Below are 24,115 nucleotides of genomic sequence, written 5' to 3'. Positions count from 1 at the left end.
CCCCGGCGGCCCGGCCCCCAGCCACCCAGGATTTTCCCGGACATGTTCGGCTTTTTGGGATTTCCCCCCGGACGGGGATTTGAATCCCAAAAAGCCGGACATGTCCGGGAAAATCCGGACGTATGGTAACCCTAATAAATGTGGCATTTTGCCTTATTCCCCCTGAAAAGATCCTGTGCAGTACTTTAAGTACAACAACTGCACTTCACTCCCGTGCAGGGCACCAAACATTACTAGTGGCTTTCAGCCTCAAATTGTTCCCTCAAGGCATCCCTAATCCTTGCAGCCCCGCGCTGGGCCCCTCTAATAGCCCTGCTCTCTGGCTGTTCAAATTCAGCCTCCAGGTTTTGAACCTCCGAGGTCCATGCCAGCGTGAATCTTTCACCCTTCCCTTCACAAATGTTATGGAGCAGGGGTCTCAAAGTCCTGGCCCGCAGGCCATCTGCAGCCCGAGAACCTCCCCACTGCTGCCTGCAGAGGAAAGATGCATGCAGACACACTGCCAGCAATCTCTGCTTCCTGCGCTGCCCCCTGCAGCTCTAATTGGCTGGGGGAGAGGGACAGAGATACCATCACTAGTTGCCAGGCAGAGTCAGCCATGGAGGCAGCATCATTAGTTGCCGGGCAGAGTCAGCCATAGAGGCAGCATCACTTTTTTCCACAATGAATATAAACAAGTAAAAATACTGAACACAACTATCTGATGCACACCTTGCTGCAATCCTGAAGGTTTCAACTGCTCAGTCACTGAGGCCAAACAACAAACTGCCAGAACTGAAGCATTGCCAGGTGTCTGGCAAACACTAAAAACTCTGTAGTAGGGGAAGCATTGTATAAAGTTTTATGATAGTTTTATTATTTCTAATAAATTCAAAATAAAAAATACAATATAAATGTTTTATTTTCTGAACACCATCTTCAGTGACATTATTGGCCCGCTGGGAGGATTTGAGGACTGGCAATGGCCCTTAGGTAAATTGAGTTTGAGACTCCTGTTATGGAGGGTACAGCACGTGGATATAACCGTGGGGATGTTGTCATCGGCCAGGTCCAGCTTCCCATACAGACAGCGCCAGCGGCCCTTTAAACAGCCAAAAGCACACTCCACAGTCATTCTGCACCACTGTGATGGGTTGGATCACAGAAACCCTCTTGGGAGCTGCCAACTGATGTGCCAAGACCACTTCTGCCCCTGCTTTCCCTGCCAGCTCGGGACCCCAGCACCCTGTCTTGCTGAGCCAGACACGCCCATCTGCTCCAACACAGACCCAGGGGCTGAATTACTTGCCCCAAAGCTGCAGGCTTCACTGAAAGCAGCTTACAGAAGTGTCTTTGTCTTTAACACTCACATGCCCAACTCCCAATGGGGTCTAAACCCAAATAAATCCGTTTTACCCTGTATAAACTCATGTTCGCCCTCTATAACACTGATAGAGAGATATGCACAGCTGTTTGCCCACCCAGGTATTAACACATACTCTGAGTTAATAAGTGATTTTATTAAATACAGAAAGTAGGATTTAAGTGGTTCCAAGTAGTAACAGACAGAACAAGGTGAATTACCAAGTAAAATAAAATAAAACATGCCAGTCTATGTCTAATTCAACTGAATACAGATAAAATCCTCACCAGTTCCAGAATGCTTCCTTTTACAGACTAATCTTCTTTTAGTCTGGGTCCAGCAATCACTCACACCCCTTGCAGTCACTGTCCTTTGTTCCAGTTTCTTTCAGGTATCTTTGGGGGTGGAGAGGCTCTCTCTTTAGCCAGCTGAAGACAAAATGGAGGGGTCTCCCACGGGCTTAAATAGACTTTCTCTTGTGGGTGGAGACCCCCTCCTCTCTCCTATGCAAAGTCCAGCGCCAAGATGGAGTGACCTGGGCAAGTCACATGTCCATGCATGACTCACAGTTTTTACAGGCAGACGCCATTGCTCACATGGTATCTTGAATGTCTCCAGGAAGACTTCTTATGTGGATTGGAGCATTCCAAGATGCATTGTTCCTTAAGTGCTTCCTGATTTGGCACTTAACTTTGCGAATTCCTTTCTCCAGGAACTGACCAAATGCTCTTCTAAGGTTATTTAGAAATCAAGCCAGTACACGGCCAATACTCGTAACTTTGAGTACAAAAATGATACCTGCATACAAATAAGATTAATAGATTCAGTAAATCATAATCTTTACATAGATATGTTACAGGGCATATGTAGCACAGAGCATATTCCAGTTATGTCATATATATTCATAAGCATATTTCCATAAAGCCTTATGGGGGGCGCCATCACAGTTGTCATCAGCCAGGTCCAGCTTCCCATAGAGACAGTGCCAGCGGCCCTTTAAACAGCCAAAAGCACACTTCAGTCATTCTGCACTGACTCAGCCTGTTGTTGAACCGCTCCTTGCTGCTGTCAAGGCTCCCTGTGTAGGGTTTAATGAGCCACGGCATTAAAGGGTAAGCCAGGGGCTCTCTGTGTGTTCCCCCATTCCTCCTCCTCCTGATCCCCCTCCATGGAAGGTGCTCTGTGTGCCCTGTTATTTCCCGCTCTGCCACATGCCATGGGCTTTGTGTGTCCCCCTCCCCCATCTCTCCCTACCCCCATACTATTGTCCCCCATTCTCTACTGTCCAAGGGCTCTGTATGCCCTCCTTCCCCCTATGCCAGGGGCTCTCTGTGTCCGTCCCCCCCCCAGGTCCTCCTTCCCCACATTCCCCCCATGCCAGATCTCCCATTGTCTCGCTCACATACCAGCTGCTCTTTACCCATTTTCCCCTATATCAGGGTCTCTGTGTGTGCCATATTCTCCCTCCCCCCCTTTTCTCCTCTGCCCCAACCCCTCCCAGCGAGAGGAGTGCAGAATACCTAGAAGAGGTGCCCTGTGCCCAGCTATGAATATGTTGTGAAATAGTGCCTGCATCAAGCAGGAAGTGGGCAGACACACGTGAAGACATGCAGAGTTTTGGGAATGCACGTAAGACACTATCATGTTTAATTCATTATGCTGACAATATAATAATTGAAGAAAAGCCGACTAATTCCAAATAAGGGCTGAACACCTTTATTATTGCCCATTTAGTAGAGATACTGAAGTTTGCCTTCAGTGCTTTCATCAACCGTCATGCTTGCCAGTTTTTCTTTCAGCAAGGACCGCAGGAAGTTGATTGCAAGTGAATTTTTTAAGTTAGTTTATCCTCATGCTTGATAGTCACATCTAAACAAAGCATCTTCTTCATTTGAAGCTTGATGGGAGATTTGGCCTCAGTAACATTGGCCCCCATGTTCTCATGTGGAGGAGAGAGGAGAACTTTGTCAGTTTTGTTCAGACCCAGAACACAAAGCATCTACTTAGTCAGGGATTTGGAAGGCGGGATGGTGGTGTTCTATATAGGTCCCCACAACCCAGCTTCGTGTGATGATTTTTTTCAGAGCCTCTATGTCCACATGAGGTATATCCACTGCCATGGCCTCATAATTTTGCTGATTCTCCACCATTCAGATAATGAAATTCAAAGTGTGGGGCAGACTTCAGCTGTGCCAGAGAAATGCATGTCCTGCTGCAGGCAACAGTTTTTCAGACTGATCTGCAACTCCAGTTTCTAGGAACTTGTATTTCCATTCTGTTCCATTGCTGGATCCTTCCTTGACACTTTCTCTAAATACCCGACCTGCAGAATGAGGAGGAAGCTAGGCAGATGCACTCCCTGGGTCCTAGTACTCCCTCCCACGCATGCTGATTTAACCAATGGGTTTAGGCAGAGCAAGGGTGAATAAAGGTAGACAGATCCAAAACGGCTTTTCATTAAAAGACCAAAGCTGCAAAGCCAAGGCCTAAGAAATCAGTCCAGTGTCATCGGCAGCCTTGGGAGCAACCCCAGCAGAAGGAGGGAAGTGGGGGGGGGGAGGGGGAATAGAAACAGAGGTGCACTCTAACTGGGTTTAGAATCCTGGCACTTGGTAGTGGTATGTGCTGGGAACATCTGTAGCAGGGGGTTAGAATCGAGGGGCTCCATAATCATCTGGCATCCTCTCAATGTTATACCTGAAGGCAACAAAGAAAAAATTGTGAGTATAGAACATCCTGCTTGGAAAGCAGTCTCCTCCAGTAACTGCCCTGCCATCTTCCCCTTCAGCAGGCAGCAAATGTGGAGAGGAGCCTAATCCATTCAGGCCCACAACAAGCAGCTCCATGGCATTTTGACCTGCAGCTTGAATACCCAGGGGGGCAAAGATTGGCAGTAGTGGAATTGCAAAGAGACTTGGAGATGTCCCCACCAGTGTTCCAGCATTACAAAGCTCTTCAAGACCTATCTATTGGGGCACAGGCACCCCAGAAAACTTATCTCTGCTGTGGGAGGAAAACAGCTTCAGACCAAGTTCTTACATAATAAGTAACGTTAATCCTTTCAGCCCTGTGACAGAGCAGCATCGAGAGCAGAGCACTTTAAAGAGCTGCTATATTAGTCACCCAAGCTGCATTCAAGGACACAAAAGTATGACAGCAGGAGACACTTTGTGAGAGAAATATACAAAGCTACATTCCAGTTATGGATCAATTAAGACTCTTTGTGAACTTGCCTCAGCCAACCTTGACATACTACTCCCCTCTCACATATCACCAGACTCCTCCTCTCTTCACATAATCTCACCACTATTAGTACAAAAGCTTTCTCTCTGCTTCCCTTAGCATCTGGAATAGCCTCTCCCTCCCTCCCCCCCCCCCATTTCAAATCCCACCTTGTTTTCTCTCCCCCCTCTATTTAACAGCTGGTATGAAAGATACAACTATTGTATTTCATGCAGAAGATAATATTAAAATATTGAAGGTGCCCTACAAAGGTAAATAAAGGCCTCTTTCTTTAGGTTCTTATAAACACTTTAAGAAGGCTGGGATTGTTGCAAATCCTTGCAAATTTAGATTATGTTAAAGCAGATTACAGCTCCTGCAACGTTTAAAGTAACTTTAGATTAAGCAAGCAGCCCCAAACAACACATGCTTGGAAAAATTCACTATTTCAAAGTCACTAAATGAATTTCTTTCAAAGTTGTCTTGTTTTACATCAGAAACTAGGTTAGCCACTTATTTGCGTACACTAAATTTGTGACTGGGACGTGAAAAAACCCTATTCCTCAAGAAACTTCTGAGTGCATTTTGCTGATACTTCAGAATTAAAAAAAAATAAAATAAACAAACCACTTCTTGGCTGAGATCAGACAATGAAAACTGACCCCAAGGAAATTATTTTTCCAAATTATGAGCAACTGAATGAAATTGTTTGTAATGGAAATGGCATTCCAAACTTAGACTACTAGGTACTCCTGTTACAACAGTGTACGGTCTTTTCTTCACATAAGCGGACATACCACTTCCATTTATAAAGACTCAAAGACAGTTACAGGCACTATAGAAAACCCCAAGTTAGATAGAAAGACCAAACATGTTTGGGAATAAACTGCTAACAGACAGCAATTCTGTCAAAGTCAGTGTTGTGTCCTGCTAGAGAGGTCTTTCACCTGTGGTTGGAAATATACATGATAGGGACTCCAGGAATCTTCCGGATTCTCCGCTTAAGGTCTCTGTCCACCGTAGCCACTATGTAACACTTATGCTGCAAGAAACGGAGGCATGTCAGACTCTAACAATGACCCAGCCCAGTGGAGAAAAGGCCAAACAAATGCTTTTGTTCACTTAGTCATAACACTGTGGGGCACCAATTCTAAAAGAATTGGACATTACTAGGATAAGATGCTATTCTTATTCATACAGAGCCCTACTACAGATTAGCTGTGCTCTTCTGTTCATCATAGTGTCCAGGTGACTTACAGGTGGGAGGCAGTGTTGCCTAGTGGATAGAGTGCTGGACTGGAACTCAAGTACCTGAGTTCTATTCCTGTCTCTGCCCAGGCCTGCTGGGTGACCTTGGGCAAGACCGTTTACCTCTCTGTCCTTTAGTTTCCCCATCTGTAAAATGGGGACAGTGATATTGACCTCCTTTGTAAAATGCTTTGAGATCTACTGAAAAAAACCACTATCCAGGAGATCGGTATTATCATCTTTATTGCTATTAAAGCTACTGGCCTGCCAGCTGGAGTATTCAGGAAGGAATTTCCCATCCCATACGTATTCCTTCAGATAGAATTGCACAATGAGGTGCATGATGGGGATGTTATATCTTCCTTTGAAGCAAGTAATTAACACTGGATACATTGGAGATTGGATACTGGACTAGAGGAACTTTGACTGGCTCCCACAGTTTCTCAGCAGGTCTCAGATTTTATAGGTCATTAGTGCCTACAGGAGTTCAGCAAGTTTTCATGCCAACAGTGCAGAAAAGGAACCCTTGGAATGGGAGGTACCTGAGTGACCCTCTGCACCAAGCAGTCATCTGCATAGGTCCCTTTGTGTGTGCAAGGCAGGCGTTCAAATCGCGGGTCTTTGGCTATCCTGTGGGGTCATAAAAGATGTCATTAGGAAGAGTACCGAGGACACCTGACCTATACAGAGGCATCTTCAGACAATTCCAGGGTGAGGAAGTAGGAACAGCCCCTCTTCTATTCTGGGCAATTTCCAAATCTCAAGACCACAGACTGGGGGTTAAAATCTCTTCAGGCCAAATTCAAATGAGGAGCAAGGAAGGTCAAAAAGCACAAGTTGGATTAACAAATATTGTGGCTAATTATTGTTTATGTATTACTTGGCATTTATTGCAGTAGCACCCAGAGACCACAATCAAGATCAGGGTTCTATGTAAAACAGAAGACAGTAAATAGAAATGTCAGTTCTTTGGACAATTCCCCTACAGAACCTCAATATCATATCCAGGTGGCAAGAACAAGCCTCAAACATAGCCAATGCCTTCTTGTGACAGAAACAACAGTCCAGCCTCCTGGTTTTGACCTTCCAAGCCATCTTTGGGTAAAGCTCAAATCAATTTAGATGTGCTGCTAGTGACTATAACTGGTGTCTTCGTGACTCTCCCTTTTACCACTGTGGTCAGTTAGAAGATGTAGGCCACATATTTGCAGGCTGCATCCATGGCAAGGACTGCCTGGTTCTATCATGGACTTGCATAATGCCCTTCCCTCAGCTACTGAATTGATTAAGACATTTAGACTAACGCGCCTGACTTGATTGTCTATGTAGATGGAATCGCTGCATAGATATCAGGGGCAGGGATCATATTTCCCTTTAGCACCTTATCTCAAAGTGCTTTACAAGCTATATGCAGAAATAACTTCACCCACCATTAAAACAGAGCCCTCTTGGGGGTGGAACATTGCAGCTCTTTACTAGCTGCACTGCAATACTATACAATAGGTCAAGAATGGAAGTGAATAACTATGACTGATTGACAAAGCAGAGGAAAATTAGTTATCGGACTTGGACTAATGTTCTATAGACAATGGAACTATGAATCTAATTGCAGGCCAGTACTCTGACTCTAGGATTACCAGTTCACATTATAATGCTGCTATAGGACTGAGATGGAACTCAGCTGATAAATCCCTGAAAACATGAACTAATCTTGAAGACAAAAAAACCAAACAAAAAAAAAAAACCACCCCTCCTCCTTTGGACAGAGGTTTCTCTCCTACTTATTCTCAGCTGCAGATAAATGTTCTTTTGGAAGTTTGCTGCAATTTAAAGTATAAAAAAATGTGTCACAAGATAAGAGATTTGGAGATTGAGTGAATTCTGTAAAGATTTCTTTTTCAAAACTTGTTCCAGACCCAGACCTTAATGCTGGCAGGTGCTTTTGATATGGTGGAAGAAATATTAATTAGTTATAAGAACTGGAATGTTTTCAAAATCCAGTGCAGTATGGATGTTGTAGTGGAAAGTCACCAACATTTCTTTTTTGCTGTGCTGATGTACAAAGCTCTGGAAACATATCACTCTGGAGAAGTTTCTCAATGATCATGCTAGCAAATACCACAAGTTTACAGAAGTATGAAAATGGATTTTTTAACATAAAATGCAAGAAGTATGAATGAATGCCTCATTGTGAGTGTGATCATTTAAATTGACATAAGTCAGGGAATTCAGAGTTACAGTTGGAACATCAAGGATCCAGCTGGTGCAGGCTGAGGCCAGAGTCCTCTTTTCTCCTGTCAGGATGAAGACCAGTTTCTTTGTATCACCTCCTGATATTAAAAGGTATCAAGTTGATTTAAGAGCTCTCACTCACTGAAGAACACAGTGCAGCCTGCAAGACTGTTACGGGTGATCTCACAAGACTTTATAAACAACTTTTGTCCTCAGTGTAGGGACTCCTAAATACTCTCTTCTCAACAGGTTACCCACTGCAGAAAGAACAAGCACAAAGGAAGAAGAATAGAATGCCAGTGGCAGAGATCTCATTATAAACATGGCTGATTTGGATAAAGATTTTTTTTAAAAATATGGCTTGCAATCGTGGTAGAGGAGGTTTTATCATCCTCCTCCAGAATATCCATGTGGTCTTGAGCAGCAGAACTGTCCAGGATGATGGACAAATTGGTGTATACAGAGTCAAATGTTTTTCTCATGATGGATTCCTCCAATTTCATTCAGACTGAATTGCTGCCTCCATAGTGCAGGCCTTCTGTGAATGATCTATGTTAATGACTTTGCTGAGTGTTTTGGCCAGTCTTGCTCACAATGACTGTAGATAAACTGGAGCTATGACTTGCACCATAATGACTACACATTTTTTAAATAAAATACATTGTGCAGGAATTGATAGGCCAAGAAGATAAGCTCTTGCAAGACTTTCCACCCTACCCCAAGCTTTGGGAACAGAACTTTCTACTTCCCAATGCCTATTTAAAATTCAACCATACTGGTTGTGATTGTGTATATCACTTAATCTAGTCAGCGAAGTGTCTGAAGCAGCCAAGTAGACAGATGGGCTAAGGAACAGAGTTGAGTGTCCTGCACCTACCTTAGTGCCACACGGTACTTCTGCCCTAGCTTCTCAATTTCAGCCATCACGCAATCTGTGATACAGGGGATACCTGCATGAACAGAATATTATTAATATTATTTATTACCTCTATAGTACCAAAAGTGTATTAGTTCTTACCTTACAGTACTTAGCTATGACAATATGCTCTACAGAAAATATTAAGATAAACTATCAAGATCTCTACCCTGAATTGCTTACAGTTTAATTAAACACACAAAAAACTCATGAAGGGGGAGTGGAAGGATGAAATGCAAAGCAACCGAGCAGCTAGCTGGCCATCTCTTGTTAAGTCTGTGGATCTTTTGGATGAATTTGGGGTTTAAAATTTTTGTTTTTAATTTTTTTATTTTGTCAAGATTAGTATTTAAGACTCATCTGATTATTAATTGCAAAGAGTTCTAAGGGTAATGCAGATCAAGAATCCCAGGCTCACTGTTCAATATTAAGCTCACTTGGCCCCTGTACTCAGCCAGCAGCATAAATCCTTTTAACTGGTCTTTTGTTGCCGTAAGTTAGTGCTATGTGGCCTGCAAAGTGTTTGTGGCAGAGTGAGGGATTGTTGCAGGCAAGAGCAGACCTCACTGCACCAGGGCACCATGCTGTTTCAGGAGAAACTCTAACAGGAACAGACACTCACACTTGGCATAGAGACAGTCCATCATTGACTGCACCAGGTCCAGCTTGGCTTTAATGGAGAAGTTGATGAAGTTTGTATCAACCAGAATATAATAGGGTGGGCCCAACTGTGTGTTATACTGGAAGAACAAACAGGAAGGGTGCTGAGGGCTGTCAGGAAAGAAACAATTCAAATCAGTTACTTTAAACTGACACCACCAATGTATCAAATCCTATGACCTGGACAGATCTGCTAGGAAACATGCCCAGTCAGGAGCAGTTCTGAGATAATGCCTGGAGAGAAAGATGGTGGCAATTACCAAGCAGCCCACCTCCACCTCTCTTCCTTCTGAGAGTCCAATCCCCACTTCCCACAGTATACACATCAAGAAATTCAGGCCAAGGGGGAACAAGTTCCTACAATCTTTAGAACACTCCTCTAAGTGAAAGAGACAGGGAAAACATTCTTGCAACTGCCCAGAGCTTCATCTCCTCTACTCCCCCAAGTGCAAGGCAAGGCAGAGGGCATCTCCACTCTCCCAAATGTAAGGCAGAGTGCAGCTCCTTTGGTACTTACACCTCTCTTTCCTTGATTGCACTGGGATCATCCTTCTTTTTCACACTGGATTTTGCACGCTCCGTCTGTTTGCTAAAGCAACAAAAAATAAATTATGTTTTTGTGTGACACTCACAAGTATGTTAGTATGGAGTGGGGGGGGGGAGGGGGACGACGATGGACGGGGACAACAACGGATATAATACTAGAAGAAAAATGTCTTAATGGTGTAAAAACCAAGGGGAAAAAGGAACAGCTAAGAATGATACAAGGGAGTAAAACTAGGAAGTTTGGACTGAAATTATGAAAATTTAGGTTAGCTCCCAGGAAGACTCCTTGACAGTGAAATGGATAAAAGTGGGAAAACATCTTCTAAAGCAGGAAGGGAAAACAATCACTGGGGATCCTGAAAATGGGACAAGACACTGGAGAACAGTCAACCCAAACTCATCCTGCATTGGCCTTCAGAGATGGACTGGGGGAACCTAAGTTTCTCTATAGGTAAATCTCCAGTACTATGAATTGGTCCCTGACCCCCACACCCCATCGCTGGGAGGCTCACATGCGCTGGTCTCGGAGGTTGATCATGCGCTTCACGGTGGCGTATTTCCTCGCTTTCTTTTGTTTCCCCTGGAAGGAAACATTGTTAGAGGCGAGGAGGAAAAACAGACACCCTCCCAACCTGCCTCCCCGGCATTCGCTCCCCAAACCCATCTCCCCCCAGCGGCCCCCCCGGCAGCGCATCCTCTCCACATAGCCACCCCCTGCAGCATCCCCTACCCCGCCGCTCACGTACAGAAACCCTGTGACTCGGAAAATCAGGCGCGGGCCACCCCCACGCGGAGGCAGCCAAGCCCCACAACTCCCATCCGCGTGCTCGGGAGCAGAGCGCCGCCGCCCATCGCTACTCACCATCCTGCTCCTCGTCCGGCTCCGACTCACGCCCCCACTTCCGGCGCTCGCCTCGCTCGTCACCGCTGACCTGCCCGTGAGGAACTATCACTTCCGGCCACCGGCTCGGAGGCGGGGGCAGCGGGAGCCCGCGCTGGCCTCGCGCACGACCAGGCCCTAGACCCGGAACCGCTGCCTGTAGGTTCCGGTAACTCTCTCTCTTCAGGCTGTGAGCCAGGGGCTGAGCCCGCGTCCCGGGGAGCCCCTGCGGGGGCGGGGGCTCGTCCTTGGGAACCTCCCCGACCCGCCTGTGCGGGGGGAGACCAGCCCCGGGCCTCGAGTCAGGGCGGCTTAGGCGGGCCTGGGGCCTGCGAGACGCGGCGAGCCCCGAGGGGGCGCGGGGGTGGGGTTCTGCGCGCGCCTGGAGAGGCAGTGCCTGGTAGCCCAGTTACAGAGCCGTGGCAGCGGACAGGGAAGAGAGCCACGGCCAGTGGGCCTCGCTCCCGGGGAGCCCCAGTACGGGGCACCAGAGGAGTCCGGCCAGAGCGGCATGGTGGGCTTGACAGCGGGTGCCGAAGTGCGAGGACATGGAGCCCTGCACCCGCTGTGGGATGGGGATACAGCAAGTATCTACCCAGCATATTTACAGTCTGATTCCCCAATACGTTAAGCCTCTGCCCAGGATGGGGTTTCCCAGTGTGGCTGGGACTTGATCCCCTGGCTATTTCCGTTTAGTGTTTGTTCCTGACTCCCTAGCGGGTTTGCGGGTCTGCTATCCCGCAGGTGGGGTCATTGGGTCAGGTGTCTAGCATTATGCACAGATACTCCCCTCCGTTTTTGGATTAGAAGTCATTTCTGATCATTCGAGGAAGTGTGTCTACAGTGGAGCAGGAAATAATTTGGATCTATTCTGTATTACATGGGAAACTTGGTTGTTCCTTTGTGTTTCTTTGGTTCTTTATTACTAAGGCTACGTTTATGTCATTGAAGTCAGGGAATCATCTAGAGACCTCAGTGACATTCTCTGTTTCAGCCCCAGGGGCTGTGGGACTGGAGCTGGCAGCCAGTGGGGCCCTCTCAGGGTTCCAGCAACAGGCAACAGCCTCGCGCAGGACACCTTGGCTGAGCGGCTGGGGGTGCCCTGTTTTCTCTTTGGGAAATATGGGCACCCTGCAGCTTCCAGATGCTGTGGGCAGAGGGGAAACCCTGCAGCTCCCAGCCACCATGGTGGCGGGGGAAGGCATGGAGCTGCAGCAGCAAAAGTCATAGACAGGTCACGGCTTCCATGAATTTTTGTTTATTGCCCATGACATGTCTGTGACTTTTACTAAAAATAACCATGACAAAAGCTTAGCCTTACTTATTACCTCTCGCTTCTGGTTTCCCTTCTGTGGTCTCTGATTTTACATGTGAAGAAGTCTGTATGCATTTTGCTCACCTCATTGTGGTGAAGTATTTGTTGGTGAGAAGGTTCGGTGTATCTGTCCTTAGTGATTGCTGTACTGTAAAGTTTTTTTAAGTGATTTACATTATTATTTGGGCTTAGGAGAAATTGATTATTTAATTGTTCTGGAGGTTAGATCTTTTGTTGAGATTTGGATGTGCTGCTGTACCTGCAGTCATTGTCAGGTTTCTGTTTTTTCTTCTCTAGTGCTTTGTGGTGGGCAAAAATTTTGTGGCCTTGGTTGAGGTGTACCCAGAACTTGTCTTTATTGTGTGTTGATTAGCAAAAGGTATCTCTAGTTCTGTCCTGCAGCTGTTTGTTCCTGTGGATGCATAATATTTATTTGCAGAACTTGTAAGGTTTCTGTTGTGGTTTTGTCCTCTTCAATGAAAGTTGCAGATACAGATGGGCCCCGTATTTCACTTCTCTATAGTAAAATGTTTTGGATTATGCTATCAAATACTTTTAAGAAGACTCTAAGTGTATGTATGTATGTGTGTGGGTGGGAGGGTATTCTATAGCTTGCAATCTCTATCAAAATTTGCTAGCGGTTTTGAAAGGGAAGCACACTCCCATTTCCCTTCTCCCTTTCTCTTTCCTCCCACCTCATTGCAAAATGGAGAGTGGTTATATATCCCCTCCCATATGGAGCTGTTTTGCTTGACTGTCTCTTGTAGGTGAAGCTCTAGGGTCTGAAGAACTCGTTTAGTGTTGGTTCTGCAGGATCCTGACTCTGGTTGGTCCAGTCCCTCATATAAGAGAATACTATACTTCCTGATCGTGGCCATTGCCTGACAAATGCATGGAACTTCACTGGGGCTGCCTGCAGAGAGTGAAGACTAGTGGGTTGGCACATTCCCTTTTCTGGCCATAGGTCTTTTCCGAAACCTCTTAGTGCTATGAGCCAGTTTGTGGCCTATGTCCCTGATGCCTTGTGAAAGGAACAGGGAGTTAAGGCTTGCTGTGGTGTCTCTTCTTCATGCACATCCTGGGATTGCTGTGAGCTTGGAGGCGGAGCTAATGATGCCTTTCAGATGCAACCTAATTCTACCTGATTTGATCGTGAAGCATGATGAAGACAAGCATCAGCACAGGCAGAATTACAGCTGAGCCACTTCTCCCCAAAGTACTTTCCTCAGCAGAACTGTAATTGAGGGCTAGTGGTGTGGAAGAGAATCAAAGACTGGAAGGATATTGGGCTTGGTAAGGAAACGGGGGAAGAGGTAGTTGAGAGAGGTCAACATATGAGCAATTTTACCAAAATTAATTGTTGGATGAAGAGATGCATTCTCTAGTGCTTTGCTTGTGCTGTTTAGATGGTCTGAGTGACCCTGCTTTGGGAAGAGCTGGAGGGGTGAGCAGGAGTGGTGAGTGGCTGTTCCCTATGAGCAGTGGCAGAGGCTTATTTTTATTTGGAAAGTGAATTTTGTGTTATGCAGTGAATGAAGAAGGCTGACCTGCTGTATCTGTGGAGGAGGTGAGGAGCACATGTGTATTGACATTGATTTAAGATCTACTTGGGAATAGAAAAAGGGGAATATTAGATTTTTGGTATTGATCTGGGATCTCTTGTGTGTTTTTTCTTTTTTGCAAAGCCAGCATTTCACCTGGACTTTGTTTAAACTTTCCGATGACATGGTCCAATCCTGGAGAGAGAGTGACCGATCTGTTTGTGTTGATCTTGGCCATCAATGTGGCTTTCTGTCCTTGCTGCTTGATATTGGAACCTGCCCATTGCCCTTGAGCTGACTCTTCTGACTTTCAGCATCATATTTTAAAATTAAGTGCATATGTGCAATTGCACTGATACCCTTGCACACATTTGATTTAGGTGAGAAAATACTGGATATTCTCACTCTAAGGAGAATCATTTTCTTGTGCATGATCTGAGACGTACTGATCATTGTCAGTGGGTATTTGTCTACATGGCTAGATATGCCACGTAAAGTGTTCGGTTTACAAAGTTGCTGAGGTGTTCTCTCAGCTTGGTTTTTATAATTTGTGGCAATACTCTCGTGCAGAAATTATTCGTAATCCATTTTTCCTGAAAGCTGTTGGAATTTGGGCGGGAGGAAGAAACCAATATAAATATCTATCAGTGTAGCAACAAAATATCAAAAGGAGGAAAAGCTGATATGTTCTAGGGCCTCACCAAGTCTGTTTTATATAGGGTGACCAGATGCCCCGATTTTATAGGGACAGTCCCGATATTTGGGGCTTTTTCTTATATAGGCACCTATTACCCCCCACCCCCATCCCGATTTTTCACACTTTCTATCTGGTCACTCTAGTTTTATATAACGTGTGCCCTCTAATGGCTCTGCAACTTCAGTTACATTAATGTACCAGTGCTGGCTAGTATTTCCCTTATAGCCGCAATTACACTTGTGCACAGCTTTCAGAGCTTTGCTGCATACTCTGCTGTCTCCACCGCAGTTCTCTCTCTGGTGCCATGCACTCCATCCTGGCTCTGCAGGTAGTTTGGGAGGCAAATCTGGATTAAGTCTTCCAAATTCAAATTCTTCCTGCAGGTGGCAGGAGGCCATCACTTGCTGTGTCCTTGGATCAAGCACGTTAGGCCTGTAGGACAGCTGGGTATTTTCTCTGCCCAGTAATGAGGTTGACTCTGTACTGGTACCTTTCACAAAAAAGTTAGTTCCCCACCTTGTTAGCTGGTAGCTTTTGGCACTGCTCGATGCTCATCTAAAATAACGTGTTCCACTTGTGAATAAATTACATATCTGGGTATTAGCTAACCATCGCAAGAAGCTTACCCCACAGTACCCTGGCTGTGTAAGTATCTTTGGGGTTGGTTCTAATGTACATGCTAGAGGGAAGCTGGCTGTGAATGTGGCAGCTCCTTTTGTCTCTGCTGGCCACCTGACCTGGCGCCTTGCCTACCATTTCATGTAGCGGTAATGACATAAGAACTTGCTGGGCTGATTAAGGGAGACAGCTTGTCAGACACAGGGAATTAATTCTGAAATTCTGTAACCAAGACCAAATGGCCCATTTTCATATTGGCATCAAGCTCCTTGCTCATTCTGGAGGTTTCAGGCACCAAACTTAGAACAGAGAGTAACTTTCAGCATGACTTGGGGAAGGGAAGGAGTTATGGGCTGAAACTGGGGTAGCTTGTGCATATGGGCCCAGAATGCCAGTTTTGTACTGGTTTCAGAGTGGTAGCCGTGTTAGTCTGTATCAGCAAAAACAACAAGGAGTCCTTGTGGCACCTTTGGCCTGGTCCACACTAACCCCCCACTTCGGACTAAGGTACGCAAATTCAGCTACGTTAATAACGTAGCTGAATTCGAAGTACCTTAGTCCGAACTTACCGCGGGTCCAGACGCTGCAGGCAGGCTCCCCCGTTGATGCTGCGTACTCCTCTCGCTGAGCTGGAGTACCGGTGTCGACGGCAAGCACTTCCGGGATCGATTTATCGCGTCTAGACAAGACGCGATAAATCGATTCCAGAAGATCGATCGCTTACATCCGGACCAGGAAGTAAGTATAGACGTACCCTTTGAGACTAACACATTTATTTGGGCATAAGCTTTTGTGGGCTAGAACCCACTTCATCAGATGCATGAAGTGGAGAATACAGGAGCAGGTATAAATACATGAAAGGATGGGAGTTGCCTTACCAAGTGTGAGGTCAGTCTAACGAGACAATTCACTTAACAGCAGGATACCAAGGGAGGAAAGGTAACTTTTGAAGTGGGGCGAGGGAGCTGATTCTGTAGATGTTGGTGAAATATTTCCTTCGAGATTCAAAAACAATTCAGAATTGCACAGTGATAAGAGTCGCTGTGGAAATTACGAGGAGAACTTGTGGCACCTTAGAGACTAACAAATTTATTTGGGCATAAGCTTTCGTGCGCTAAAGCCCACTTCATCGGATGCATGCAGTGGAAAATACAGTAGGAAGATTATATATATATATACACACACACACACACACACAGAGAACATGAAAAAATGGGTGTTGCCATACCAATTCTAACTAGACTAATCAATTAAGGTGGGATGTTAGCAGCAGGAGGAAAAAAACCACATTTGTAGTGATAATCAGGATGGCCCATGTGGAAGTAGATAATAAAGTATCTGACTTGCTGCACCTGAGAGTGAGAACTCTGTTTTTCTCCAACACCCATTTCAAACAGTTGACAAAAAGGTGTGAGTAACAGTAGGAGGAAAATTAGCACGGGGAAATAGTTTTTACTTTGTGTAATGACCCATCCACTCCCAGTCCTTATTCAAGCCTAATTTAATGGTGTCCAGTTTGCAAATTAATTCCAGTGCTGCAGTTTCTCATCGGAGTCTGTTTTTGAAGTTTTTTTGTTGAAGAATTGTGACTTTTAGGTCTGTAATTGAGTGGCCAGGGATGGAGTGCACTCCTTATTCGGAGGGCGAGCCGGATACAAAGGGAGTACTTATGGAATGCTAGGAAGAAATGTGAAGAGAGGTGGAGGCAGGAGTGTGTTCCTGTGTTTAAAAACATTTTGGCTCCCAGTGTTTGAAATAGTTCTAGAAACTATGCCCTGCACTGTGTTCCTTCCTAGATTATAATTGCAGTTTCAAAACTTGCATCCGAAGAAGTGGGTATTCACCCATGAAAGCTCATGCTCCAATACGTCTGTTAGTCTAGAAGGTGCCACAGGACTCTCTGCTGCTTTTACAGATCCAGACTAACAGGGCTACCCCTTTGATACAGTTTCAAAACCATTTATGCTGGTGGGTGGGCAAAACCTTGTAACAAACTAGCACAATTGGAGCAGAGTTTGAAGCCAGGCGTCCAGGCCAAATGAATGAGCATCAAGGAGTCCAGGTTTGGAGTGATGTCACTAGTGCATATGTGAAAGGTTTGGGGTCAGAGCCATGAATCAGTTGCCCAGCCCATATCACAGGGCATTAGCTAGATTAACAGCTCCTGCCTTGCTGTATTAAGAATAGAGAATTCAAAGGCCTGAAGCTGTGTAGAGAAGAAATTGACAACTCTTGGCCTTAAGGACTACAACTCTGTTCTGTCAGCCAGGATAGGATAAAGGATAAAATAGCTGACTGGGTGGGATTTTCCCTGAGATGACACAGCAAGAGACTGGGGTTTTCTGCAGCACATGTAAAGAACTCTGTACAGATTTGCTCATCTGTTTGCATATGTAGGTGCAGAGCTTTGTGCCCTGAAGGCAGCAGGCTCTGTACTGTGGAGTTGTGGATAAGAGGTCGTGGAGAGGCAGCAGGCACCCTGAAATAGATGGTTTGGAAGGGATGGGTTAAAGGTGGCAGGCACCCTGAAGTGGAGGGTGGGTAAGTGGGGAGTGAGGAGGAGCAGGTATCTTAGCATGGAAGGTAAGGAGACACTATCAGACAGCTAGCTGATGTGATCTGTTTTGGGAGAACTGCTGTAGTGTGCTGTCATTCCTAATTTATTCCGGTCTCCTTTTTGCACTCTGCATTTTGAAAGAACAGGTCTGAGCTAGGGAGGTGCATGGCCCCCTGGGACATTTCCCATTCTCTGTGTTAGAAGTCCCCAAACTGTGGGGCACATCACCCAGAGGGTGTTGAGGGGGCGGGGAGGGAGCGCCACTCAGCCCCGCTCCGCTCACAGCTCTGCTCCAGCCCCGCCCCCAGCTGTGGCCCTGGCTTCCAGCCCCACCCCCGGCCTTGCCCCCAGCTTCAGCCCCTTTGCCCCCCCCCCCCCTACAAGCTGCGGCCCTGTCCCTGGCTGAGGCCCCGGGCCCCAGACCCACCCCCAGCCCCCTTATTACCCCAGTCTGCATCCCCTCCCCCCACCAGGAGCCACAGCCCCACTCCCAGCCACAGCTCTAGGGGGGAGGTGTAGATGGGGTAAGGAGGGGAGCGAAGCTGAAAAGTTTGGGGACCACTGCTCTATGGGTTACACAGATCCTATCTGTTATGGGGTTTGTCTCCAGACTGAGATATTTGCTGCTTTGCAACTCAAAGAGTTTTAGCAGGGTGGACAGTGCTTAAAATGAATTGTCTTGTGAGGCCATCTGCTGTTCAGATCTGGGACACCTGTAAGGTGGCAGCAGCAGAGACATTTTTCCCATCTGTTTTGGGGCTCAGATTCCTTGTAAGACATATTGCTATTGTCTAAAAATGTCCCTGCAGCTGAATAACCTTCACCTGGGATTGGTGCAGTCATATTTTGCTGGACATCATGCTTTTATTAGCTTTATCCCCACCCCACTTTCTCTGAGAGGCTCAAGTGATGCTCAGTCCATAAAATTTACTCTCTGGTGGGAGCCAGGTACCTGGCTGCCCTGCTGAACCCCTCAGCCTGTTGAAATCTATCTGGGCTGGCAAAGTTTTGTTCCATCTTGGACCTGCAGGGTTTCAGGGGCGTTGGTGTTGACTGAATGGCCCTGCATATCTAGGCTGCAAAGTGATATGAGACCAGGGTACCTTCAGAGTACTGGGACATGGAGAAGCCTAGCACTTCACTCATGTTGTGGTGGTGGTTTACAGCAGCTATGCTTGTGGCAATGACATGGAGTCAGTTTTTTTTTAATCCCCTTCTAGGGTGCCCTTTTCATCTATGGATAGGTGTAACTGATTTTTCTTCTTCTTGTCCCTTCTCAGGCAGGGAGGCTAGCAAGCAACTGGCGGCTGCAGAGCGCAGATATCCTCTTCCCAGAATTGGGGGATAAGTTGCTGTACTTGAGTCCCTTTCCTCCAGCTGTGAATCTAAGATGTGAGTTCCAGGATCCTCTTTTTCCACAATGCTCTGCTGCTTGGTCCCTTCCTGCTGACCCTTGCCCCACCTCTGGCGCCAAGAGGAAGGATGTGGAGGAATGAGTGCCCCCCTGTTGGCTTTTAGAACATGGGCACTTTTGTAAAGGTATGTGACTGCCATTGGCTGGAGAGTTGGGAGGATTCACAGGGCTGGAAGGTGATAGCCATCAGATAGGGAAATGTCTGGCCTAAGCTTTCTGCATGTTGGTGACTTTTGCTTGTGCTGTTGTGAAACTGATAAGTAACTTCACCTCATGCATAGACTAGCTGTATGCACATTGTAATTCCTCACCTAATGGCTGGCAAGCTACATTGTATGCACTAGTGTGTGTGAAACTGTTATTTTCACCACCAGCGGTTAGGCTAAGTACTAGCTTCTGGAGCACAGTGGTTCCTGCTCTGCTGCATGATGTCACAGCCTCAGGGTCCCCGAGCCACAGGCAATCTCCTTGCAATAATTGAGAGTGCATGGTGTTTCCACTTTGCTGAAGTGAGAATGAAGATATAGGTGCACTTCCCTATCCCTTTGTCCCCCTGTGTTCAGCCTCAGAAGGGCCAAATGTATTTCAGCCCTATGCTAGAGGGCTCTTTTGGGGTGGGGGGGCAGAGGGAAAGAGGTTTATGCTCCATGACCCATTTATGCCATAGTTTTTCTGCTGAGGCTGCCAACCTGAGGGCTAGTTGCTACCAGCTATGGTGGTGGTTTTGTGATGTGCCCACATGACCTCTGGGAATGGAACTCAGATCCATGCAAACTCACTTCACAGAGCCATCAGACAGATAGGAACTACTGTCAGTCATTAGTGTTGGAATTGGTGACCCCAAGGTGAGTGGCCCTATTGCCCAGTCCCCGAAGCCCACTTGCCACTCCCAACACAGTCTCTGAAGCTCATATTGCATTGTCTTTATTTCAGATATCACAGATTCAGAACAGGAATCTGTGCTGTAATTGTTCTTTACAGTAAACTGGGTTGATTGGATGTTCCATAGCCTTTTTGGTATCATGCATTAGCGATCTCTTTAAGAAGAAGACTGATTTTTCTCAGCTCCCACTGAAGCATATAATGTGTGTGGGGGGAGGAAGAGATGGGTAGTCCTGCTGGCCCCTCAGAGTTATGGGGCACTGGGTATTTGTTGATGGGAGCTGTAAACTGTGTGGATTTGAGAAGGAGTCACTGAACTAGACATGGTGTGCTTTGTCTTCTAGATGCAGCTGTGATCCTCAGCTGTGTGTCTCACCGAAGAGACCCGATGTTTTACATTATTGGTAAGTGGAGAGGCAGCCCTAATGTCTGTGTATCTCGCTGTAGGAACCTGAGGGTTTCCCTAAGTCTTCTACTGTCTTGAATGCTTTCACATTGGTTTAGGGTCTATCTAACAAACAGGAAGTTTTCTTGCCACATTGCCCTCCTCTTCAAGCCCAAGCAGACTCATCCCATTGACCTCACTCCTGGCTCATCCCTCCCCTTTACCTTTATGGACTAGTGTGGGTTTGTTTCCTCCATGATGCATGCTTGTCCAGTTTTAAATACTACAAGTGGTACTTGTCCCATTGTTTCCTTTGGTGGAATCTCAGTAGTTTTATGTAGGCATTTATAGAAAACCACTTGCAAATGTATCTAGATTCTCCTGTGCCATACTTCAGACTCTGGGCAGCTACAACCATCTCCACTCAATTCATAGTCATACATAGAGTCTAAAACCTAGGGACCTTTATGGTAATCTAGTGTGACCTTCTGAATAACCACAGAAATTCCCACAGTAATTTCTGCATCCAGCCCATAACTTCTGGTTGAGTTAGAGCATATCCTGTAGAAAGACATCCAATCTCAGTGCAGGTGAGATCTCAGTGCCTTGCTGGGCCATGCTGCCATAACCATCCTGTATTCTTTCCCTGCTGCAGGTGGGATCACAGTATCTGTTGTAGCCTTCTTCTTCACCATTAAGTTCCTCTTTGAGCTTGCCGCACGTGTAGTCAGCTTCCTCCAGCATGAGGACCGGGAGCGCCGAGGGGAGCGAACTATTTATGACTACGTGCGAGGCAACTATTTGGACCCGCGCTCTTGCAAAGTCTCCTGGGATTGGAAGGACCCCTATGAGGTGGGCCACAGCATGGCCTTCCGAGTGCATGTAAGGGAATGTTTCTGTCTCCACACAGATTGGGGGTTAGGAGCAGAGTTTTATCTCTAGGAGAAGAAGGTGAAATTTCTTCACTGTTTGGAGGGTGTGGGACAGGGTGAGGTCCTCTCCTGTTTGTCTATTAGGCCATTTTCATGGTTGAGCTGAATATAGTGTTTGTGTCTAACAAACTCCTTTCATGCGGTTGCGTGTCATCGGCACAGACTAGGTCAACTGCTGGGGTGAGTGTCTCCTATGCACCTTCCTTTATGGTGAATTGGTGGGGGGCACTACATAGTTCTCTCTGGGGACATGTGGACAAGACCTAGTGGCCTTCCTGCAAGGATGCGGCTTTCCCTGCTCTACTTGTGGGCTTGGATTCTGTTGATCCTGCTCTAGATGCACACTAACAATTCAGGGATCAATTGCCCAGAAACTTGTTCTTCTCAAGTCACTTTTTTGAACCCCAGCACAATAAGGAACAAGGGAAGGGGGGTCCAGAGCTCAGAGGTACTCACTGTCCCCTCTCTCTCTCTAGGAGAACGGTGCCCATACCATGGGGCTGTGGGGCCTTGTCCTGCATTTGCTGTCCCCTCACTCCCCATCCTGCCCCTCTGTTGCAAGGTGACTGGTTTCTCTCTGTCCCTGCACCCCATATCTCTGCTGACCTGGGCTTCTCCATTCCCCATGCAGTTATTCTATAAGAATGGGCAGCCCTTCCCTGCTCATCGGCCTGTGGGGCTGCGAGTTCAAATCTGCCATGTGGAGCTAGCAATGGATATTCCTGTGACCCAGGAAGTCCTTCAGGAGCCCAATTCCAATGTGGTGAAAGTGGCCTTCACTGTGCGCAGGGCTGGGCGATATGAGATTACCATAAAGCTCGGCGGCTTGAATGTGGCCTACAGCCCCTACTACAAAGTGTTTCAGCCAGGTAAGGTCTAGGTGAATCGGTAGTGAGCCTGAGTGGATATAGAGGTGTCAGAGACACCAAGGTATACATGTTGGTAGCTGAGATAGATATGTGGGGAGGGTTTACCCCCTCTGCATTCTGTTCTTCACACATGCCACCCCAAGTATTAGAGACTCTTGGTTTAAGCAAGCTTATGAGCAGCAAACATAGGAAAACAGAAGCTGGAGTAGGCTGCTAGTGCCTCTCCGCCTACATAGCCATTGGCAACATACCATCCCTTGTGGGTAATTTCATCCTGGCCTAGCTAAGTGGTCAGACAATGCCTTTATGCACAAAGATTGAGAATTATAATTTATATCTTAGGTAATGTCACTACAAGTGCTATCTTGATTTGACTCTAATCCTCTTGGATTTTCTTAACTTTGCTTCATTGATTTCCTGCAGCAATGAATTCCACAGATTAATTATACATTACTTGAAAAAGCTTCATTTTTCCTTAAAATTAATTTTTTTTCTGTTTGATTCCAATCAGCATATTTTATACCCTCTGTGAATGTACAATAAAAAATACATCCGTTAAATAATTTTACAAATAGACACGATACCAGTTAAGTTGCCCCCTTTATTGCCTCCAAAAAAAGAGGATGCCCAAAACTTACTAAATACCCTTCTGGCTAAAGCTTACATTACTAGCTGAGTCTTACAGATCAACTGATTTGTACTTTATTGGACCGGCTGTGGGAATGAGTTCCAGAGTTGAGGGCTAAAGTGCTAGCATGATTGGAGTGGAGGACACTCTTTTAAATAAAAACAACAAGGAGTCTGGTGGCACCTTAAAGACTAACAGATTTGAGAGTTAACCCTGTTCAGCATATTGGGCCTCTATCCCCTGGCAAGCTCTTTCCTCCCCATTCCATGCATTTCAGTGCTTAGTGGGTTGGTTCTCTAGCTGCAGAGGTGGGGAATATATTAAGAATTCATCCATTCTTTACAGGGCATTGTGCTCCTATCTTGTTAGCTCTCTGCTGCTGTACCCAGGGCTGTCTCTGATTCTAAATTCTCTCTCTTTGTTTCAGGGATGGTGGTTCCCTCCAAGACCAAAATTGTCTGTCACTTCTCCACTCTGGTGCTGACGTGCAGGCAGCAGCACACCTTGCAGATTGTCCCCAGAGATGAGTATGATAATCCCACCAGCAATTCTGTATCCCTGATAGATGAGCACAACTACAGCCTTTCCATCCATGAGGTGAGTTGGACTCCATCCCTCTCTCCCAGTCTCGTACTGAGCTAGAGAGTGTTGTCCTCTCCACTGATGTTCTCTTTCTTTGTCTAGCTGGGTCCCCAAGAGGAAGAGATCTCTGGCGTTTTGTTTGAGAAGTCAGTGGTGTCCAATCGGCAGACTTGCCAAGTGTTCCTGCGACTCACCCTGCACCGTAGAGGCTGTTTCCATGCTTGCATCTCCTACCAAACCCAGCCTATTAGCAATGGCGATTTTGACATTATTGTCCTAAGTGGTGAGTTAAAAGATGCTAGGTGATCCCAGACTAATTGCACCTCCTACTGGATGCCATATGTTCTAGTCAAGTAGAGCTGTTTTTTTATTTAAATGTGGCTTCCTTCCATGCCAGCCATACTCAGTTGCACTGGTAATGTCCATTCATTTAAAATAGGTGAATTTGGTGCTGGCAAAGAAAGCTAGATGGAGAAAACATTAGAGACAGACATCTCCTATCCCCACAACAGGTATAAACCAGGAGCTGCCTCCTTCCCTGCCTCAGAGGGGAATTTTTTAGAGATTGAGCAGTTGACCGTTTCCTACTCATTCCTTTGCATCTCACAGGTTAACAGTAGGGGGCCAATTTTGGGCATGCTTTGAGATC

At 46.3% G+C, this 24,115-nt stretch overlaps 2 protein-coding genes across 7 annotated transcripts in view; one reads left to right on the top strand and one right to left on the bottom strand.

Moving 5' to 3' along the window:
• Positions 1-3,032: 3,032 nt before the first annotated feature.
• Positions 3,033-11,095, bottom strand: FCF1 (FCF1 rRNA-processing protein). The gene is made up of 8 exons (XM_024192760.2): positions 11,029-11,095; positions 10,679-10,746; positions 10,138-10,209; positions 9,583-9,731; positions 8,922-8,994; positions 6,355-6,442; positions 5,512-5,606; positions 3,033-4,039 (listed from the first exon to the last, which is right to left on the bottom strand). Exons 1-8 carry the CDS (start codon positions 11,029-11,031, stop codon positions 3,991-3,993), a joined length of 597 nt encoding a protein of 198 aa, XP_024048528.1. The 5' UTR covers positions 11,032-11,095; the 3' UTR covers positions 3,033-3,990.
• A 33-nt stretch (positions 11,096-11,128) lies between these two features.
• The window catches only part of AREL1 (apoptosis resistant E3 ubiquitin protein ligase 1), a 28,688-nt gene continuing 15,701 nt past the window's right edge, over positions 11,129-24,115 (top strand). For 2 of the 6 annotated variants that reach the window (XM_024192756.2, XM_024192754.2), the window contains exons 1-7: positions 11,129-11,215; positions 19,055-19,313; positions 20,415-20,474; positions 21,111-21,337; positions 22,019-22,256; positions 23,312-23,481; positions 23,569-23,749. In XM_024192756.2, the coding sequence (XP_024048524.1) occupies positions 20,459-20,474; positions 21,111-21,337; positions 22,019-22,256; positions 23,312-23,481; positions 23,569-23,749 (832 nt within the window). In that variant the 5' untranslated portion in view covers positions 11,129-11,215; positions 19,055-19,313; positions 20,415-20,458. Of the gene's footprint in view, positions 11,216-19,054; positions 19,314-20,414; positions 20,475-21,110; positions 21,338-22,018; positions 22,257-23,311; positions 23,482-23,568; positions 23,750-24,115 lie in introns of those variants that run through there. The other 4 variants (XM_024192757.2, XM_024192755.2, XM_024192758.2 and 1 more) reach the window with 4 other exon arrangements.

This window comes from Terrapene carolina, unplaced genomic scaffold (genome assembly GCF_002925995.2).
Source record: "Terrapene carolina triunguis isolate 2854851 unplaced genomic scaffold, T_m_triunguis-2.0 Scaffold96, whole genome shotgun sequence".
Classification (NCBI taxonomy): Eukaryota; Metazoa; Chordata; order Testudines; family Emydidae; genus Terrapene; species Terrapene triunguis.
The sequence above is the reverse complement of the archived record's forward strand: the minus strand, read 5'-3'. Positions and strand labels throughout refer to the sequence as shown.

What these genes read in the sequence shown, in the direction of transcription:
- FCF1 (XM_024192760.2), bottom strand. An exon ending in GCAATCAAGGAAAGAGAGGT is followed by an intron (nt 9,732 to 10,137) that starts GTAAGTACCAAA and finishes CTTTCCTGACAG; the next exon opens with CCCTCAGCACCCTTCCTGTT. An exon ending in GGACTGTCTCTATGCCAAGT is followed by an intron (nt 8,995 to 9,582) that starts GTGAGTGTCTGT and finishes CTGTTCATGCAG; the next exon opens with GTATCCCCTGTATCACAGAT.